Below are 20,972 nucleotides of genomic sequence, written 5' to 3' on the forward strand. Positions count from 1 at the left end.
GACTATACCACACAGAACCCCAAAGCCGCTAGGCACGCCGAGCATACACCACCATGGATTCCAAGAAGACCCCGAACGTGTCCACACCAAAGCCGTCCACACCAAAGCCGTCCACACCAAAGCTGATCTTTACTCACAAGATCCCCACTAAACTGATACATAACCGGGATAATCTGAACCATGCTCTGGAGGAAATCTACGGCAAAGCGTATATCTGTGAGCCTTTGTGGAATGAAGTTGTGGTTACGGTGAATGTTGGCGCGCCGGTGTTTTTGAAAGAAAGGCTGCAGAAGAAAGGGGTAATTCTTCCTGATACTTGGGTAATTAGGAATCCTGAACACACGGGATAGTTTTATTTCCAGGTGGACAGGTCCCTGCGTTCTATCTAGCCAGATTTAGCAAATATCTCGACTAGGTATGATGGATGGGTTTGCATGCCATGCCATGCCTCCTAGATATTAATTAATTGCTATTTTGAGAGGTAGTTTTGCTAGCCGTTTGGTGGCCGCCGTTTGGTGGCCGCCGTTTCATGTTCATTCTGATCTTGGGTACCGTCAGCCTTCCAAGGTGTGAGAGCAACGACCTAAGGGCGGACAGGCTGAGGCATTCAACAAGATGCACTTTACGGTTGAGTGACACGCTTCAGGGGTGATTCTCCATCGAGGCGACATCGAGAAGCTCACTCACCAGATTTCGCGCCCAACAGAGATTTGTCGACTGCCCTTCCGCTCATCGGCGCCTAGGTTGCTCTGACTTGGCAACAACCAGGTCAGCTCCGAGGTCTTGGCACTCTTCAGCCCAAGATGCACGACAGGTTCCGCTCAACGACTGCGGGGAAAGAAAGGACAGCTGGCAAGTTCGATGAATCTGCGCCACAGAAAGGCCTCATTCAGGAAATACGGTTATGAGAATGTGGCTAGGGGTGGTGTGCCTCAATCAGGCTCTGCCTTGTTCGCCAATCGAAAGTGGGCAACCGGCAGCCTTATTCTGCAGCACACAAGACACTGCATGCCTCCAAGTCCAATGAGGGTCAGAGGCAGAAATAGGTGCTCGCTGATCGGGCGTTTGGGTCATGCACATAAGGCTCCCTATCCCCCACAACGCGCGAACGAGAAACCCGAGATTCAGATTCAACAACTTCTTTCCCAAAAGTAACGATCTTGGTTATGTTCCCCGTTTGTTCCAGGCTTGTCAATGAATCAGGTGGGATTCTCGCAGCCCACAAGCTTTGTTCTGTGTTCACTTCTGCTGATCACTATTTCAGAGACTGACCTGACTAGGTTGCGACAAAGGAACGAGTATGAAACGGCTCTGTATTGGTGCCATCAGCTCTTCTTTCCCGGTTGGAGAGCCACGGAGTCTTTGCAGATCAAGGATAAAGTACCATGTGATAGGGATTTGACGCCAGGCCCAGTGAATCCCACAACTTGAGGAACCGCAATCGTCAACCCGGGCAGCGAGCGGCGATCATCAGCCGGTCTAGTGTCTCAATGTAACCACCTCAGCATTGCTAGGTTATGAACATAGTACCTTTTTCGACTATGACAACCACTGTCACTACCAATGACTGGTAAGTAAAGCGCGTGGCAGAAGGCGAGCGTGATATATGATGAATCAGATAAGTTAATTCTCTGAACCAACAAAGCGTAGCCAGGGGTACGATTGAATAGCTTCCGTGATTGCAACATCCCTTTTCATGGGGGTGCCCCTTGCCCACAGGGGCAGCCAACAGATATCTCACATGACGCCAGGCGTAATTCACAACTATATAAGTACGGTTTCTCGGCACACAGAGAATCAACGCAGCATCATTCTATATCTACCCAACTCCCTCTCGATTAAACATCATCATTCTCCTGCCCCTAAGCATTGCACTATTCCTCCACCTTATCCATAAACCCAATCTTCTCGCCATCGCCGTCATGTCCCAGTCTCGCATGCGAACCGCAGAGGCCAAAGACGTGGATCAGGTTACCCAGGTCTTCATCAAGGCTATGCAGGACAACCAGTCCTGGCCATACCGTTTCCCCCATCGTGTCAAGTACGCTGAAGACCACTGGAACTACAACAGAGACCTCATTCGCCGCTTCATCTCTCTAGACTACAATGACTGGGTAATTGTTGTAGTCGAGCTCCAAGATGCTGCCAGGGCGTGGCAGATTGTCGCCTTTTCTGTGTGGGACATTTCCTACGTCAACAAGCGGGCTCATGGGCCTGGATATATACCCAACTCTCGTAAGTGAGCATTCACCAGAAACCTGTGAGCTTGGGAAGCTCACTCCGACTTAGCGCAGCAAGACACTCGCGAGGTTGGCTACAGCCGAAGGGACACCGACCCCAAGCACCTGGCGGCATTCCAGGCTGCCCTGAAGGAGAGCAACCAAAAGTACTTCAGCCAGTTTGGCCCGAACCAGATCAAGGTGCAGGTCTTGGGCACTCTACCCGAGTACCGCCGCCAGGGATTCGCGTCTCAGCTGTGCAGATGGGGGATGGAGAGGGCAGCTCGGGACAGTGTCGCCATGACTCTGAGCGCGAGTCCTCAGGGGTATCCGCTCTACGCTGGACTGGGATTCAGAAAGTTGGGTCAACAGGTTATCAATGCGCCTGGAGAGGAGGAGTCGCTGGTTGTGGACTGCATGGCTTTTGAACCTGAGCAGTAGGCGGGGAGTGCTCAGCTCTGATGAATGACTTTGATTTGATGTGCAACTAATTCTTACTCTATTAATTCACCACTCTTGCTTTGTTGTCATTCCCGTTTCGTACGCAGCTCATCGTCATGTGTCTTCTCATGCTTCTAACTCCTCATTCTGAATTCGCATCCATAGTGTCTCGTCGATGCCTTCTTGCCCATGTCCAGCTATGAGCTACCGGTTGGTCTGTTGCCATGGGTGTATGCAAGTCCACGTTGTCTTGATCACTTGACTCATCACTTGTACCGTATTTCCATTTTCAAGTCATAATATGTGCCCACCAATCATTACTTACTTAGTTCCAGCCCCTGTAGCGGCGTTGGGGGCCTCATTTATCACCGTGTTTCCCTTTTCGTCTCTGTTGAGCATCACCGTATTTCCTATCCGGAGTAGACACTGCCCCATGAGTTAACGTGTATTCGTTGTACTCAAAATACATGGTCAGATTTCTCAGGCAGTGCCACGCGAATCCTCATCGTGTTTCGCCTGAGAGTTAAAGTTAAGCTTACTTCAAGGTCACAGACCGAACCCTGCATGGAATGTCGTCGAGTCCTTGGCCAGGATGCCTTCACAGCGCCAGCCCTTCCTCCATGCCCTCGCTATATAATTCCTAACCCCGGCGCCCCGGGAAGTCTTTTCACCAGCTCTAAACCCTCAATATTTTTTTACCCTCTTCTTGAACATTTACATATTTTCCGTGCAAGATACTTATCCCGTATTGCTCTGCGATGGACGTTCAGGACATGGCGAAAGTCGAGCACAAACTCGCCTTGATCAAGAACCTCACAGAGAAGCTCGGAGGGGAGATGCCCTACAGATATGTTGACGTTATTACTCTGAATGGTACTTCACAATTTTCATGCTCTTGTTAGCGAGACCCTGACTTTCTGCCATAGGTTCATTCGCACTGCCGATGTATGCCTATCAAACTACAAAGGATAGCAGCTCTCTTGCTGTCGGTGGCAATCAACAAGATAACGGCTGCAAGACAGGATCTGCATCTATTCAGAGATAAATCTGGAACCGCCCTTGAGCAGGCCAATGGCTTCGCCATAATTCTGTGCGATTAGATGACAGGAAACAGGCCGTTGAGTGAAGGCGTTTGAACGGACTAGGAATCATTTGATCAGACTTTCGATAGCAGGAGACGTAAGAAGGAGGCAGACAAGGTATGGTTTTGGCAGTGGTATTATTTTTAAGGTGTCTTTCAGTCTATCTGTAATAGATGAGTGTTTTTCCTTAATCATAGCATTACACAATCAGGCCAGCTTGTGTTGAAAGGCATTGGGCATGATGGCTTGCCTGTGTAAACTGCATCTCTCTGACTGGATTGCCTTGATCTGTGCTCCGGAATGCTATGAGGTTAAGTTATTTCTCAATCAGGCCATCAACGATGCTCTATTTCATTGAAAACAAGGTCCTTTGCGACTTTGGCTAACATTCTCTCTCACCCTCCCATCAACAATGCGATATGACACAGCATTTCCAAAATCATTATGAGTATAAATTTAAGTACAATTACTACCATGAGTTCCCGAGCACTGGTAATCGTCTTTTACTAGCCAAGCGTTTCCCATGTCGCTTCATGCCGATGACCATATCTGCAAGGAGAAGTCGCCTAGGACAGTGAGTTCTCAGTGTCCCTCTGTAGAAATAATCTTTCGAACACCTGGCTCAAGCCATGAAACATGTTCCGAAATTCCTTCCTTCTCGAAAACCTCAGAAAGCTTGTGCCCATTCTCCGTGAAATGTCCCCAAGACTCATAGTGCATAGGAACGAGCACATCGGCCCCAATCTCTCGGAAAAGGCGACTGGCTTGCTTTCCACACATTGTAATCTGTTTCTTCGTGCCGTCAGGCATCGCGACAATCGCGGCGCCAATGTTGAAGATGGCAATGCTGATGTGGAACTTGTTTCGCATCTCAGTAAGTTCCTCAAAGTAGATGGTGTCTCCGGAAAAGTAGATTGCATTTGGGAGGCCATCCATTTCTCCGAAGGTGGGGGACGTGATGATAAAGCCGGTGCACTCCTGGCCTGGGACGTGTTGGCAGGGAACTCCAGTGATGCTGAACTGTTGGCCACCAACATGGAGGGGCAGAGTTTCCCAGGGAGAGATTCCCCTGACGTCGGGGCGTGGTGATAGTTTCTTTGCTCCATCCATAGTGGTGATGACTCTTCTGCCATCTAGCAGTTGTCGGCCCAGCTCATCCAAGTTATCGGGGTGATCTTCATGACTGAGCAGAACGGCATCAACAGCCGGCAAGTCATGGAGTGCCATGGCCGGAGTGTCACTGTTCTCAAGAATTACCACGCCACGGTCCCACTGCGTGCCGGCAGGAGAGAAGAAAGGGTCGGTGAGGAGGTTGACGCCATTGATTTGGAGGATGGCGGTGGCGGTCCCGATGTGTGTGATGTTGACATCCGCGTTGATCTTGGGTAAAGGCATTGTGGAGGAAGAGACGTGCAAATAATCTGGACTAGAAGTTTGGACTAAAGATTTATTTCATTGAAGTGAGGTCAAACAGGAATGAGGGCTGAGAAGTGGGCAGTTGGTTGAACAGCACTTGAACCAGCGAATATATAACCAGCGGACACCAATTCATTCTCGCCTGAGGTTCAATCTTTTGACAAATGCAAACATTATTAATCTTCCCAGTGGCTTCATAAATATCCATGCCTGCTTACTTGATGGTGGTCCGATGGCCACGATACCGTAGGTAGACAGATCTTGATTTGGGTGTGTAGAGGGATGACTTTTGTAAAGCTTGGCGAATATAGTTACCTAAATAAGCCTAGTGTATGGAATGGTCGGGACCATGACGAGATCTATCCGTCGGGGTCTTACACGCAGTCTCCCAAGCCGAGCAGGGCCGGCTTTCTTTGCCATCTGTGGCATATACCACCACACAAGTAGCTCACTAAACGGAGATGCCATGTGATATCGTTAACGACACAGATAGACAAGGTTGTTACAACATGGTGTATTGACATTACTCATCGTCAGCAAGCATTTGTATCAAAAAGTAATACCCCGTTTCCTTAATAAACCGTGACACACGACAAAACCAAAACACCATTTCCGGATCATTCCCACCAAACGCCTTCAACACTTCACAGGCAGTCTTTAGCGGAAGACTTATGGAAGCCGCTCCAAACAGTTTGAACTCTTCTTTGAGTAGAAACTCTATGCTCCGAAATGTCCACAACGCGAGCTGGTTGATCATCCTGACGTCCAATAGGTCATTCAGGACCTTCGTCTCTGTGGAGGTTGAGAGACATGGGAATTTTGACGTTAGTTTGATGATATTGTAGGCGCAGATCACCTGGAACGCCCACAGGTGGGTGAAAAAGTTTCCGGCGATGATGTCGGGAAACTGGATTGGCAGATCTTCTTGAACTGGGAAGATAGGGAGCCACCGGCGGGCTGTAGTTTCTTCTCTGACAGTTTCGTCTCTGCGAACAAGGTTTTGAAGAATTTCCAACAGTTCCTCGACTATCTTTTGGGCCCTTGCTACGGCTTGGTCGGCTGGGATATCCGACAAATGATCGATTCTGCCCAATATCTCAGCAAGAGGGAAGACCTCTGTGAATAGTGATTGAAGAGGTGATGGGATGTAGAACTCAAAGGGTATCGAGGTCCAGGCAGGGTCCGAGAGAAAGTGTTTTCGTCGGGTAAAGAGTGCTTGAAGAACCTGGGTCTGTGAGCAAAATGCACTTGACTTGGAGGAGCTTCCTTACAAGGACTGGTCTGAATCCCACAAAGAGATGGTGGGAGATACCCGAAGCGTAGAAGCAAGGCTTTTGAAGCTTCATGAGATCCTCTATACCCTTTGCATGGACAATGGCGCTGGTTGGGCTCGTGGGCATGATCATCTGCGTCTGTCAGCTCGGGCTTAATCGAAAATTCCACACAGTAGAAATACCTCGGACAAGAATAAACACATGATGCTGGCAGCCACAATATTTGGTGCTGATGTAGCCCAACCATCCAGCCCGCTGTTCAGGGATTCTAGAGCCGTGGTGTGAGCCGCCAAGGCATCAGACATAGGAGCTCGTCCCTGACTTCCTCTAGCAAGGATGGAAACTGCTAGTGTTTTGATAGCGGGGGAGAGACATAGATCTGCCTTTGATCCCCTTGCCAACTCAGGGAGCATCTCAACCCAGCCGCCACATATCCGATGAGAAAAGATGGAGGCTTGGGAGGGGACAAATTGAGGTGCTTGCCCAACTGGACTGAAATTTTGGACGACAAGTGAGATGATGTCGAGAAGTGGCCAACTTAAGGAGCGAGTAAGAGGAAACTCGGTTTCGGGTAATGTTACTTGTTTCGTAACAACTGGCTGTGCTTTCTGGCTGTCAACGCTGACGCGACGGCGTTGACGTTTGGCTTTCGTTGCCTTGGGTGGGTAGGAGTTGGACATGACTGGCGGACGGAAGATGAGATCATGGTCATATCCTGCACATTTCTTGGAAGAGAATAGGCATTGCGAACAACTCGGTCGTTTTCCATCACACTACAGGGGGCATTAGAGACCAAGCCTGCGAGACTCTGTTTGAGGGACTTACAGCTAACTTCCGAGCCCTGCACGTGTGGCAGGTGGTTATTTTTCGGATCTTCATGATGTTGATACTTTGGAACTTGGATTATTCATGCTGACACGCGTTGAGATGGGGAATCGTTAGATCTAGAGCTGGATTCAGTCCGTTCGACCGGCATGAAATGATGTTGTCAAGTGGCGACGACATACGAGGTCACCTTACGCTACGCCGTTTACGGTAATTAAAACCGCCAAGACATTAGCGTAATGGGGACTCGAGAAGGAATTGGCCAATCATGTAATTTCTCGCGGTTTCAACCTTCAAGCTCATTCTCTTTGCTTTCTAATGCTTTCAACGTTTACACAATCTCCTTGCCCTGGATAATGGATCCGAAGGCGTCGGCAATCTCAAGAAGGGCAGTCTTTGTAAGATCCTCTGCCTTGACTCCCGGAATATCCCTGTCACCGACGCCATCCTCGGCGATGAGAACATCCCAACCCCGCTCAGCACCCTGACGAGCAGTTGTCGACACACAAACGTGAGCCTTGGTTTTATTAGCATCTCTCAAACATGGCGTGGTTGTTGGCATTGTTTTCACTTACCATGAATCCGGTGAGCACAATCTTGCTGCGTCCAGTCGCCTTCAGAAGATCCTGCAGATCCGTGTCGGTGAAGGATCCAGGGTAGTTCTTTGTGACGACAGACTCTCCGTCAACAGGCGTCAACTCAGAAAGCTCCTTGGCAAGCTCGGTTCCGGGGGTGAAAACGGGAGCGCCCTCAGGAGTAGCATGGACGACGTGAATAACAGGAGCCTTGGCAGCACGGTACTTCTCCAGCAGAGAAGCAATGGCAACGCGGGCAGTGTCAATGTTGGACACGCGAAGCTTGCCTTGGGCGTACTCGTTCTGGGCGTCAATAATGACGAGGACACTGTCACTGGTGGACGCCGTGGAGGGCTGGACGCCGATGAGAGAGCGGAATGAGACGGCAGACATGTTGACCTTTGGTGACGTAGAGTTGACGGGATTGAATATGGATGGTATTGAGTAGGATAGACTTGTCAATCACTTTCATAGACTTGATAGAGCATCGTGGTATAAATAGCTTGGATCAGCTCTCCACAAGGGTCATCGTGTGACGGGAATACTAGACCCATTTTGGAAACATATTCCGCCAAGACTTTCTGCTACTGCATGAAACTGTGCTTGGTAATCGTGGAGGTTGATGACGCCTTCAAGTGGCAGTAAGATGGAAGGGATGAGTCGAGTTGCCGACCAACCTTGGATGTATTTGATAGTATGATTTGAGATTAATCCCGAGTGACGCGTATCTCGCAAGGTGGAAGGAATTAATTGTTAGGTAATCTCGCCGATGACCTCGAGCCAGGCATCAAACAGCAGAAGAACACCAGTCTCCTCATTCCGGGACAATCGACCTAGACGCATTCGTGGCTTGAGCCCTTTGTTAGATCACCACCTTTGTATTTCTGAACCTTTGGGTGAGGACAAAGATCCCTTTCAATTGAAACACCTTTGTCATTTGGCAGACTTTTGGCAGCCAATGTCTCGGGCACTGAATCCTTTTCAACCCAACCGACGAGCTTCGCCAGGATATCTCCAGGACATGGTCCAACGCCACCTCGACAATGATAGACGCCAGGAGCTTCAGAGTACCGGAAGTAGTCGGTGATGTTGGGATCGATGGCTGTGGCGATTTCGTAATACTGTCTAGTACCATTGATTGGCACGAGCTGGTCGGCAACTCCGTGCCGCGTGAGGATTTTGCCTCCGTTCTCTCTAACCCCACGGACATCCGGATCGGTAGTTCCTAGAGATGAGGCATACTGTTGAAGTGCCAAGTGAAATATCCTACCGTATTGTTCATGGGTGACATTGTTGAAGATAGGCCTTTGTAGATGAAGTACTGGATCCAGTCTTTGGCAATGGCATATGGAACTCCAGAGCATTCTCCAGAGCCTTGATAATCGCAGGTAGTGTTGGCGAGACCTGATAAAGGGGCGTCTTTGGCTAGACCATGCCAGAGAAGTGTTCCATTGATGGATCGTGCTCCAGTCCATGCAGCCAAAGCAACTTTTGCAGCGGCAGTAGAGATCTACGTGTCTTTGCCGCTCTCCTCGCAGAATATGGTAGTATTGATAATTGTGCGAGGGTCAAATCCGCAATCTTTAGAATTCGATATGATACCGTCAACAGCACCATCCAAATGATCACAAGCTTCGATTGCTGCCCGGGTTATCGCCGTGGTCTCACAAAGCTGAGGATATTCTCCTGACCAGTTCATGATTGGGTACAAGATCCAAGTGGCCAGCTCGGCGTAGTTGATACCGGGAGCGCCCGACAAAATTCCATCGTACAGCTCAGGCCAGCGTTGAGCCAGTGCCAGAGCTTGTCGTCCTCCAGTTGAGCAACCAGTGAAGTAAGAATACTCTGGAGGCTTTCCGTAGTATGCAGTCGTGGCCTGCTTGCCGATGATGGTGAAGTCGTACAGGGAGGTTGATCCAAAGTTGAACACATTGGGCCAGTTGATGTTTCCAGGGCTCTTAAGAACCCATTCCTCGGTAGCAGTCGTCTTGTGTCCTCCATCACTCGAAGCGACTGCATAGCCTTGTGTCATGCCTCCAACCATGGCTGGCTCACTTAGTCCGATGACAAAACCGCCTCCTCCAGTGCCTTGGAAACGACCGTTCCATCTTTCAGGCAACAAGACCTGGACGTTGACATGGTCATCATATCCAGGATGGATGTACCAGATACTGACATTACAAAAGTTTAGCCCTTGGACACTGAAGGCGTGAGATGAGGCATATCTGCCTTGGTCAATCTCATAGCTGTAGTTCTTTGTCCACGTTGCGTTGAGTGAGTAGATTTCAGCCCCAAACAAAGTTGGGATCGGGAAGAAAGAAGCAACACAAGTAACTTGAAGATCGGGAGACATGGTGGACGCATTTGAGGCCCATGACTACTTTGGATGAGATGTAGAGGTCTTTAAGCGGGTGGTAAGGACGGCTAAGAATACCCGCATCGCCGTAGATTGTCGGCTATGCCGGGAGACAATGCCGTCCCCAATATTGGGGAAGTTAAACAAAGATCTTCAACGCGCTTTCAATAAAACCACAATCGACTTAAAGGCAAACCTAGTCGGAGAGAAGATATAAGAGACGGAAAAGCAGCCCTGTCGGAAATTGTTTCTGTTGGCCGTTTTCGCCAAAACCCGACCCCGAGACGGTTTCAGTGTTGAGCATGACCAGGCGGAAATGATCTTGGGGCAAAGTATATCTATAAACTATAGTATTCGCATCTATATTCTCATACAAGTCTCCAGCCAACTCAAGTTTGGCTCTCATCCTTTCACTTATCCAGCTGTTTCTTACAAAGGTATCCCCCCTCCCTGCGGGCGTTACCAAATCCTTTAATGAGGATAGAATCTTAACTTCGCGATACTTACCACTCTAGTAAAGAGCAGCGTTTCATGAAGTATCATGAAATACGCTTCTCCTTGGTAGGTTAGATCCTTGCAAGTGACCTCACTGTAGTCTTATGACACCTCAGGATCTGAATGATCCCTGGCGCTGTGCTGCACAAGTTGGGTCTTGCCTTCAAAGTCTACCTCTCCATCAAATGATCACGAGGCTCCATTGGACATCACGGACGAAAAGCGGTTTGACACCGTCAGTCTATTGGAAAACGCTCAAGATCACCAAGTCATGCCTCAGCTGCTATTGATCTGTAAGTCAACCTGCGTCTGCCACATCACTCTCCTCAACCATCTTCTGCCCCCTCTGAAGCGTTTGTCCTAGTCGAGGCTATTGACTTGAGCGAGGACGGCATCATCAACCATCATCCTGCATCTGAGATACGCCCAGACACGCTGAAGGAGGGCCAGGTGACCCAGGACCTTTCTTCTGGAGATAATATGCCGCCGAGCCAGAACTGAAAAACTCTCGCGGTGAGCCTAGAAATCTGTAGTAGTTGACCTCCATGGCGTCTCGGCAAGAGTTCACCAAAAACAATAATGAAACGGCATAGCAATCGATAAGCGGCATTGAACCTAAGAGGATAGCAGAGAGGTCATGCGGCAGGAAATTATCGATCAAAGGTGCCGCAATGCTGCTGCCCAGGTCAGTTTATGTGTAGATGGCCAGTACCCGTTCGAGAGCCAACGTGATGCGCTTGAGTGTCGAAAGTCTCGACGTCTTGTCATTAACCAGTATGCAATGTTTCGTTAGTAGCGTATAGAAAACAAGAAACAGGTCCTTCAGGAAAGCTCATCTTGGCAAACCCCGTGCATACTCCATTGCCGAGCCTGATTTGATGGGCGGCCTTGCTGAGTGGCCGCCAAAAGGCAACCAACACAGCCTGCCTAAGCCTCATGCAGGTTCAGAGGGTCTAGCAAATAGAGTCAGGCAGTTAGTTGCCAGCTCCTGCAGGCTGGCATATGACAACAAAATGAGGCCACGGGCAAACTTCAAGGCAGAGCGCAGAAGTGAGGCTGGCTTTCTTACATCACCCCCGCTCATCGACACATTTTCTCCCACCTTCATCCTATTCACTCAACTACGTCTTTCTATCGCAATCAAATCATTTATCGTCAGAGGTTTCGTGGCTGGTACAGCTCTCCACGACGCCAAAATGGCCGAGGTGGTGGGCCTCGTCACCAGCGTCGCAGGCCTCGCGCCTTTAATCACCAATCTTGTCAACGGCACCAGACGATTGCGACGCATCCGCAGAGACTCCGCGACGATCCCAGAAGGGCTTGACTCTCTCATCAAAGAGCTGGACTTTCTGCAGCTGGTCATGCAGAATGTCAACGCCCTTCCCTACGCATCCGGAGCAGACTATTGCCAGGAAATTCTCACCGCCATCGCCGAAGGCATTGAAGAGTTGCTGGATAAATATCCCCTGAGATCTGTCTCAAGTGGCAAGAAGCCCAACTTGAAAGAAGTATGGGGTCTACGCCATTGGGAGGAGGACGTCAATTCCCTGCGAGAAAGCGTCGAGAAGGCAAGCCAGAAATTGGGCTTGTGCTTGCAGTTGTTCGTTGATCTATGATTGGTTATCAGTCCATTGCTAACAAAAATCTCAACAGGAATCTCATGCTAAACATGATTCAGACGAAGAATCTGGGAACATCTTCGGGCTCTGAAGCATCCAGTTCGTTTAGTTCAGTGACAGAGTCTGAGGCACTATCGTCTTCCTCACTTGTCAAGTACACACCTTCTCGGCGAGTTGTGCGACAGGATTGTGCAACCAAAGCGTGTTTCTGTTCATGCCATCGAAGTTCACGAATATCAAGACGATTCTGGGCTTTGGACTACACCAGCCTGCTTCCGCCCAGCAACAAATGCGACCAGCCATCGTGCACCGCTTCAGCCTACGGATTTCGCCTAAGGGTGGCACTCTCGCAACTGGGCATTCCTTGGTCAGTTACCATGGGCCTCCGTTTTTTGGCGGGAATTGGGAGCTTCAGCATCCAGCCAGCGCTTCAGGTGGAACGGGTCGTCAAGTACACGTCTCCAGGATTCGAGATAATTTGGAAGTTGACGCACAAGCTAATCACGGTCGACGACGCGTGCATCGCGTTTCGACTACTTGCACGAGAGGACCCAACTCTCGACTTTCATGTTGATCCATCTGGATCTTCGTACGTTGAGGTGAGATAGCTAAACTTGGTTCTTCCTTGGATGTTCTAACCAGTCGACAAGAATCTTCTAAAGGGAGCCTGGGGAATCACCGACCCGAGCGGCCAGCGAAGGTTACTCCGAGTACTAATATCCGAATTGGGAGTGACTCGGGGAATGCAGAATAAAGGGCAAGTGGAAGCACCTTGAAGGAAGCACATGGTTTTGATTGTGTTCTTGCAAACTGACTATTCAACCAGCTTCCTTATTAGCTGTGCAAAATGGTCCATGGTGAACGGAAATGCTGCCCTTCTAGAGGCTACAATTGAGTCCGGATTCGATCCCGCAACAATCGACTTGCCACGTTCTGATGAATTTCCTCATATATGGCTGCCCTGGGCATGGGAATGGGCCTGGGACATATTCCGTCTACAGTTTCTCACCCTCTTATTCAAGAACAACCCAGGTGAAGCGTGGAATCTAGGATGATGAAATGAAACTAAGGCTAAATGGCACAGGTTTCGCGGGGATGACGCCTCTTCACGACGCTATACTATTTGGAAAATCCGAGGACGTACAGCATTGGTCAACACGATCAAAGAAGAATGAGAGGAACTTTTGGGGCCAGACGCCTCTCCATCTAGCCGTTACAAGACCACAGCACCTGCAAGTAATCGTCGACGCCGAACATGACCTGGATTCTTTTGATCAAAAAGAAGCCACGCCCCTCATGTATGCGGCGGCTTACGACGAGATTGACGCAGCAAGGATACTTATTCGTGCTGGTGCTGATCCTTTTGTTCGGAAACACACTGGTGGCATCGGCTTTGCCTCGCTCTTGATCGAGCGTGCCCACTGGGATTTCATGATGGACATCTTCCGCTTTTTGGATGACGAGGCCATGCAAACCACGGCAGAGATGCTTGCCGAAGAGCTTGTTTTCCTCCATTTTGTTTGCTCCTTCGGTTTGGATATGGGCAATTACCTACCACAGTTGCTTTCCAGGTGCAAGTCTCTGGATTCCCCTCTCGAGTTACCACTAGCAGCCACTTACTGGCAAGTGGTCAAGGGCAGAACTCTCCTTCATTATGCTCGCTCAGCGAAAGAAGTGGATGCTTTGCTCGGTCTTGGTTTCACTATGATTAATCAGGTGGACCAGGAAGGCCAGCACGCCCTAATGAGCGTCATTACTAGGGCAAGCCTTCCTAGTCTAGCGCCTTTAGTCCAGCGACTGCTAGATGCTGGTGCTGATATCAACCTACAAGACAGGAGAGGCCAGACAGCTTGCCACGTCTTGATGCAACGCCTTTCGAACATTTGGGACCAGATCTTCTATGGAGGAATAGACTGTCTGCATACACTGGTGACTCGGGGGGCAGATTCTCTGATATCCGACAACTGCAGATGTTCTTGCTCAGTGTTAGGCTGTCTCCCAATAGCACCAGAACGAGAAAATGAGGTGTCTCGTTCCGAGGCAGAAACTCGTGTTATCTTACTAACAGAATGCATCATTCTCATCTTGGAAATATGCGGAACAGAAACGGCCAAGCAAACCCTCCTAGCTATCATCCGACAAATCGAGCACAAAAAGCTCGGCATGACGCATACTTGCTGCAGGAGAACACCCTGTTATGACGAGGATTCAGACCTGATGCCTGAAGATGACATTGACGACATCCTAGAAGAAGAGTCCGAGTTCATTAGGCTCCTCGACGAGAAGATGGAGCACGAGTCAAAAAGAGACATCAACTCCCTCCTACGAAGCGCCATTCTGGATATGACGCCTCCCATGTACGAAACTTTCCAACCATGCCCATTATCAAAGACATTTGGCCCTAGGGATATACAAGATCTTGTAAGTCTCCAGTCTCTCTTGTCTACATAATACTTATTTCTATCCAGAAAAGGTATCGCGTGGACCACAAAAACGATTGCTTCGTCAGGGAAGACGATCCTCGCTATGTGTCAAAATATACTCCGGACAGCATTGGTAGGTATGCCCTATGGCTTGAAAAGCGGCTTCGTAAGAGCAATATTTCGGAACAGACGGCGATAAATCCTTGGGGAGATGCCTATTTTCGAAGGATTTCCTGGTTGCAGTTCCTATGCAATGCCATGGAGATTTCTACCGAGAAATTGGCTGACCACTTCCAGGATGGAGCCACAATGTCCCACTATTGGTCTTATGAGAAAGAACAGATCCGTGAAGATGTCCAGCACTCCTTCCAATCATGGGAAGAATGGAGCACCAAAGGGCCAGCGATGGTGGTTGATTCGACTGATGGAGTCGCCGACTGGCCCTTGGGGGAGGAGGGTGACTAGGATGCGGAGGTTTCTTGTACGGTATGCCTTTCTATACGGATTTTCAAGAGAACAATTTCCATCTCGTCATCATCCAAAATACCGGCTGCGGGGTGAAGGTCATTGTCTCCACAGGTCATGTCATGCAAAGATAAACTCCTCATGATCGACTAGAGGCCCCTGTTGCTTTTACTCTTGTCTTGTCGATCCCTATCGAAAGAGGGGTCTGTTCCTTGCTCTACCCGATTGCCATTTTTGGGCAACGATAACGCCTCGGTGGTTAATGAGTCTCGTTTCACATCCTGATGGTTGCATTGAGGTCCCCTGGTCGAAATCATCCCGACCCAGGGCCTTTAGCTATCCTTATATGGCCTTTTTTTCCACGCTTAAGCATAATAAAATATCCCTATCGTCGAAAACCTAGTTGACCGTTGTTCCCCCACCCCCGCTTAACCTTGATAACCTTACAACAGAGTTACATACGACCCACCAATGGCGTACCCAGCTTCCTTTTCCAGTAATGGCGCCGAGATGCCAAGAAGGACTTGTTGACCTGGGCAATTTTCAGTACGACCACTAGTCACGCCGTTTGTTTCTATCAAGAAGGTCCTATTGTCAGAGGATGCCGGGGCATTTGCCGACGGTTGGCCGATGGTTAGAGACGGAGGTCAAAAGTAATACCGCCGACTTTGTTATGGTTCGGGCCGATATAAGAAGGGATGCTGGTCATCATTCACGTTCTTTAGCTCTTGACACTTTGGAATTGGTCCTTTGTTAGAGAAGTCGACATGTTTGGAAAGGCAATCACTCTGATCGGCCTTTCGGTCGTATCAGTCGCCAGTGCAACTCAATATGGCTACAATCATGTTCCTACACAAAAGAACACGGACCTCGTTGCCGCAAATTTCAAGGATGTCGACATAGACTTGTACTCTCCTGCTTTTCTTAACCCCGACAAGATCCAAGCTGGGTTCTCAGATGGCACACAAGGCGCAACTTCTCAAGATGACTTTGGTCAGTATTTGACGTACTTATCGAATCTCCGTTACTAACGATACGCAGAGGCCTTTGTAGAAGATATTGCTTCCAAGAATGATTACATGACCTACAATACAGCCAACTTCACCTCTGAGGAGCTCCGGCCATTCCCATACGTCAAGCTCTCAACCTCTGGAGGTCCCAAGGCCAAGAGCAAGGTCCGCGTCTGGATCCAAGGCGCCGTCCACGGCAATGAGCCCGCAGGCGATGAGTCCCTCCTCGCTCTTCTGGGCAAATTTGACGCCGAGCCCAAGTGGGCGTCCAAGATGCTCAAGGACCTTGAGATTGTCATCCTGCCCCGATACAATCCCGATGGTGTCTTTTACTTCCAGCGCGAGCTTCCTGCAAACTATGACCCCAACCGTGATCATATAAAGCTCGCTCGCCAGCAGACTCGCAACATCAAGAAGCTCTTTAGCGAGTTTGCGCCTCATGTCGTCGTTGATATGCACGAGTATGGCGCTTATGGAAAATTCGGTCGATACATGCAGGCCGCTGATGGACTCTTCTCTGCGGCCAAGAACCTCAACATCAACAAGGATATCCGAGAGCTGTCTGAGAAGCTATTTGCCAAGAACATTGGCAAGGCTATGGAAAAGGCTGGTCTGAGATGGGAGCCGTATGTCACTGGTTCAACGAGCTCTAATCCTGACTTTGTCCCTACGTAAGTTTACCTTAATGATTCTGTTGATTATTGTCTGATTCAAGTCGCAGATTTGCTGAGGCCGGCTCTGATGCCAAGATTGGCCGCAACGCCATGGGTCTTACTCAATCCATCACTTTCCTCATCGAGATGCGAGGTATTGGTATCGCAGAGCAACAATTTCAACGACGAACTGCTGCCGGTCTTACCATGGTTGGTGCCATTGTTGAGACCGCGGCCAACAACGCAGACAAGGTCCGAAAGACGATCGAGGGCGGTATCAAAAAGTTCATCAACTCCAAGGACCCCGTCGTGATTACCGACTCGTCCAAGGTCCAGGGCCGACTTTTCACAATGATTGATCACACCAACGGCTCTGTTGTCAAAGTTCCCGTAAAGTTTGCTTCCACTACGCCCACCACCGCCAACCTCACCCGCTCTCGGCCTGAGGCATATCTCATCCCTGTCGGTTGGGCCGATCTCGCCGAGCGCCTACGTGTCTCTGGACTCGAGGTTGAGACATTAAAGAGCGAGTGGAGTGGCACTGTCGAGGCTTTAACCATTACCTCTTCCAAGCTCAGTACCAGCTACTACGAGGGCGTTGTCCTTGCTACGGTTACCGCTGAGGCCAAGGAGCGTGAGCTGAAGTTGCCGGCTGGAAGCTTCCTTGTTAGCACGAGGCAGAAGAACGCTGGGTTGGCTATTAACGCCTTGGAGCCTGAGAACATCGACTCTTATGCCAGCTTCAACATTATCCCGATGGAGAAGGATGACGAGTATCCCATCTTCAGAGTCTTGTCATAAGGGGCTCGGGGTATGCATAACAAGCCATGAGAAGTCGAATACATGCACATAGATTCATGTACTATAGATGAACGAATATACACATCATACCAACCAACGAACACTCCTGAAGTACCACCTCTATGTCCTCTGGCTGGGGGTGAGTATGCAAGGAATATCACTATGATACATGAACCAAGAGTTATGGTATTTCCACTCGTGGTCAGGGCTTGTAAGTCTCACCTAAAAGCCTATGTCAGTTTGCTCCAGTAGGGATATGGGAGACACTTACATCGTAATTGGCGTACAGTGTAGCAAACAACTTGTACATCTCAATCTTGGCCATGTGTTTTCCCATACACACACGCGTACCATGACCAAACATCAGGTCGGTACACTCATGCATGCGACGGAAACGATGAGCATATTCATCCTCTGTCTCATCGTCTTTGCGTAGCCATCGCTCAGGTCGGAATGTGTCAACATCGTCGCCAAAAACACCAGTGTCACGGGTGACAACACACGGGTTGATACCGACCTTGGTGTTGGCAGGGATAAAGCGGCCATCTGGAAGCTCGAAGCCACCCTCAGGTACCTCTCGCTCAAGCATGAGACCAACAGCAGGGGCGATGCGCATAGACTCTCGCATGACTGCATCGAAGTATGTCAATTGGCTGATCTCCTTCCATTGGGGCACGGGAAGGGACAGGTTGGCAGACTCGATCTCGGCGATCAGCTTCTTGTACACGGCAGGGTCCTTGACAACGTGATAAGCCACCGAACGCATGGCACCAGCCGTCGAGTCACCTCCAGCAAGCACATTGAGCATCAGCCAGTTGATGACTTGGTTGTCGTCGACGAAGTCATGCGTATCCTTGAGGCCGTTGTACTTATCAATGAACAAGTCCACGGGCTTTCGCTTGGCTGCACCTGAAGCCACCTGCTGCTGGTACTCGGTGAGGATCTTGACGGTGTAGACGAAGCCGTTGACGAGAGGGCGGGGACCAATCCGCCAAACAGGGTTCTTGTCCAGCCACTCATCGAGCCATGGGATCTGACTGACGGGTGCAAAGTACTTGAGGCCCGCGGTGCTCTCAGCGATGATACCACCAACATCACCACCCTCCTCCATGAAACTGTAATGACGTCCAAAGCTGATATTGGCGGCAGCATCCCATGCATAGTAAGCGACCCAGTCATCCATCTTGCAAACATCCCCCGTGTTGGCAAAACGTCTGTCAAGATGTCCGACAAGTTCACCGAGGGTCTCATCCATGACAGGCTCGAGGTCAAGGATCTTGGTGAGGGTCCAGAAGCCTCCAATTGGCTTGGTATACTTGGCGTGGAAGTTCTTGTCTGCCGTGTTGAAGATGTTTTGGATGCGCTGCCCGTTGATGACGACGTCATTGGGGCGGTACATGTTGCTCTGCTACGGTCAACTTGTGTTTTACTACATTGTGCATTGACTACTCTGGGTTTGGATCCCAATAACAAGCACTGGACAAGGTGAGCAACATTGGACAAGGAACGCTTGCTTACCTTACGCCATGGGTTCTTAGTCGTGTAGATGACCCGGATCAAATCTGGGTCACTTATACTGATCGCATTGGGTCCAACACGCACAGCGGAGCCCCATTTCTTGTGCCATCCACGTGTGGTGCTGTCGACATGGCCCTGGGTGGTGAGACCAGCACGGTAAAAGTCTGTAAACTTGGCCAGGATGGGACCTGGAATGTGCTTGAGGGGTGAAAGCAAGAACTCGTAAAGGACTCGAGCAACAATGAGAGCCACGCCTCCATAGAGGACGTAGGTAAACGAGATGGTCAAGAGAGCCATGATCTACACGGGACACTCCCCAGAGCGAGCACTAACCAGGGATACCGTGAGAAAATGCAAGTCAAAAGGAAGGAAAGACAAAAGATAATATTGCGCACTGGAAAAGAGGAAAGAGAAGATTCCAGTGGAGAGGGGGTTTCAAAACAGCCAACTCTTGCATTTCGCCTCCACGTCTGAGATATGACAGACTGCAGCCAACAAGGGACTCTCAATTAGTATTGATACTCCGCCGCTGCAGCCGCTGCAAGCAGGGGATCCATGGCGGCATGGTTCATGATGCTAAGCAGCCTTTTCACTGCACAGTTATTTGTGATCTGCGAAGAGGGAGGAATCAACGCAGAGGAGTGCGCTAGGGAAGTGTTGGTTCCACATTGCGTCCAGGGGTTGTGATGTTGGTTTGGGAGGAGAGGGACGGGAAGCATGTGGGGAATCGGATGTTGAATGGAGAGCAGAATGTGTTTCTATGGAACTAAAGATGTGATTTTCTTTGTTCACACGGGCAGAATGCAACATCAACGGCAACGTTGGAGCCGTTTCTCTCCAAGATCGTGATCCGCTAAGATCGAGAGATTTGCTTTCGGGGAGCCGGAAGTGCGGGCCACGCAGACCCCAGCAAATATGTGACCCATCATAAGAACCTCGACATTACCGAGAACTGACTGAGAGGAAGGACCAGGAGTTCTTGAAAAGAGGCTGATTGAATGAAACCTCGCTTCTGCCGTTCCTGCAGAGCAATCAGAGAAAAGAGGATAAAGAATTGTCGATCTGAGGCTCGGCGGGATGGGGGAACAAAGGCCGTTGTCGAATGAAATCTCCGCAAGCTAACGAACGGGAGCGGTAGCGGCCGCAGCTAGAGGAAGTTATCCCCCACTGTTAACGGTTGGTCTCAAAGGGGGAAGCATTGCGTGTGGGAATGATCTGATGTGATTCAAGGAGATCTTCAAGACCCAGCATGATGCTCCATGCAGCTGAATGTCACCAAGGAGACCATGTTACAGGTAATTGGTAATTACCCAGGGCTGTGCTCCTGGGAGACACTGTGAGAAGCTTGGCGGGGAAAAGCAAAGTGCTGTTGGTTCAGGACACGCGGCACAGCTCCGGGACCGTGGTTCACATTTTTCTTTGGCATTGAGACATTCTGTCAGCAGGCAAACCCTCTGAAAGAGTCAATTGGCCTTTACTTGTTATCTCAAACAATGCTACAGTCCACCTCGCCAATCGACATCCTCAACCTCACTGCTACACCAAGCCATCTCCATTCTTCAGCTCGGCTACCCGTCGACGGCACAACCGGGTCCTCCCCCCCGGTCCTTGTTCTCTCACCTTTGGGTCTGCCCGCGTCCCTAGCTCGGCCCTAACGCCCCGAGATCCCTGCAAGTCTTGTTTCCTCGTTGCAGTCTCCTCCACAACATTCGCCTCATGCTTGAACATGGAGAAAATCCTTTGACTGGTCATGTTCTTGACAGTATGGAACACAGTATCGTCTGGAGTACAGATATCCAT

General features: G+C 49.8%; 8 protein-coding genes across 8 annotated transcripts; 3 read left to right on the forward strand and 5 right to left on the reverse strand.

Annotated features, from left to right (window-relative positions):
- Window positions 1-1,922: 1,922 nt before the first annotated feature.
- On the forward strand, window positions 1,923-2,660 carry NECHADRAFT_77052 (uncharacterized protein; the record flags this gene model as incomplete). The annotated part of the gene is made up of 2 exons (XM_003043930.1): window positions 1,923-2,235; window positions 2,275-2,660. 2 exons carry the CDS (start codon window positions 1,923-1,925, stop codon window positions 2,658-2,660), a joined length of 699 nt encoding a protein of 232 aa, XP_003043976.1.
- Window positions 2,661-4,324: 1,664 nt separating this feature from the next.
- Window positions 4,325-5,137, reverse strand: NECHADRAFT_34524 (uncharacterized protein; the record flags this gene model as incomplete). The annotated part of the gene is made up of 1 exon (XM_003044035.1): window positions 4,325-5,137. The coding sequence occupies one exon, from the start codon at window positions 5,135-5,137 to the stop codon at window positions 4,325-4,327; it is 813 nt and encodes a 270-aa protein (XP_003044081.1).
- A 544-nt stretch (window positions 5,138-5,681) lies between these two features.
- Window positions 5,682-7,311, reverse strand: NECHADRAFT_77054 (uncharacterized protein; the record flags this gene model as incomplete). Its single annotated transcript, XM_003044036.1, has 4 exons — window positions 5,682-6,389; window positions 6,430-6,570; window positions 6,615-7,205; window positions 7,258-7,311. 4 exons carry the CDS (start codon window positions 7,309-7,311, stop codon window positions 5,682-5,684), a joined length of 1,494 nt encoding a protein of 497 aa, XP_003044082.1.
- Window positions 7,312-7,588: 277 nt separating this feature from the next.
- NECHADRAFT_34425 (uncharacterized protein) lies at window positions 7,589-8,225 on the reverse strand (the record flags this gene model as incomplete). Its single annotated transcript, XM_003044037.1, has 2 exons — window positions 7,589-7,774; window positions 7,833-8,225. The coding sequence occupies 2 exons, from the start codon at window positions 8,223-8,225 to the stop codon at window positions 7,589-7,591; spliced, it is 579 nt and encodes a 192-aa protein (XP_003044083.1).
- Window positions 8,226-8,665: 440 nt separating this feature from the next.
- Window positions 8,666-10,185, reverse strand: NECHADRAFT_77056 (uncharacterized protein; the record flags this gene model as incomplete). The annotated part of the gene is made up of 3 exons (XM_003044038.1): window positions 8,666-9,073; window positions 9,103-9,320; window positions 9,435-10,185. 3 exons carry the CDS (start codon window positions 10,183-10,185, stop codon window positions 8,666-8,668), a joined length of 1,377 nt encoding a protein of 458 aa, XP_003044084.1.
- Window positions 10,186-11,354: 1,169 nt separating this feature from the next.
- Window positions 11,355-15,190, forward strand: NECHADRAFT_77057 (uncharacterized protein; the record flags this gene model as incomplete). Its single annotated transcript, XM_003043931.1, has 6 exons — window positions 11,355-11,368; window positions 11,501-12,283; window positions 12,337-12,891; window positions 13,129-13,334; window positions 13,387-14,723; window positions 14,771-15,190. 6 exons carry the CDS (start codon window positions 11,355-11,357, stop codon window positions 15,188-15,190), a joined length of 3,315 nt encoding a protein of 1,104 aa, XP_003043977.1.
- Window positions 15,191-15,957: 767 nt separating this feature from the next.
- NECHADRAFT_77058 (uncharacterized protein) lies at window positions 15,958-17,654 on the forward strand (the record flags this gene model as incomplete). The annotated part of the gene is made up of 3 exons (XM_003043932.1): window positions 15,958-16,183; window positions 16,232-16,871; window positions 16,922-17,654. The coding sequence occupies 3 exons, from the start codon at window positions 15,958-15,960 to the stop codon at window positions 17,652-17,654; spliced, it is 1,599 nt and encodes a 532-aa protein (XP_003043978.1).
- A 120-nt stretch (window positions 17,655-17,774) lies between these two features.
- Window positions 17,775-19,469, reverse strand: NECHADRAFT_91479 (uncharacterized protein; the record flags this gene model as incomplete). Its single annotated transcript, XM_003044039.1, has 3 exons — window positions 17,775-17,876; window positions 17,926-19,059; window positions 19,173-19,469. 3 exons carry the CDS (start codon window positions 19,467-19,469, stop codon window positions 17,775-17,777), a joined length of 1,533 nt encoding a protein of 510 aa, XP_003044085.1.
- Between the last annotated feature and the right edge of the window lie 1,503 nt (window positions 19,470-20,972).

Source organism: Fusarium vanettenii, assembly GCF_000151355.1.
Source record: "Fusarium vanettenii 77-13-4 chromosome 2 genomic scaffold NECHAsca_26_chr2_2_0, whole genome shotgun sequence".
NCBI classification, from domain to species: Eukaryota; Fungi; Ascomycota; class Sordariomycetes; order Hypocreales; family Nectriaceae; genus Fusarium; species Fusarium vanettenii.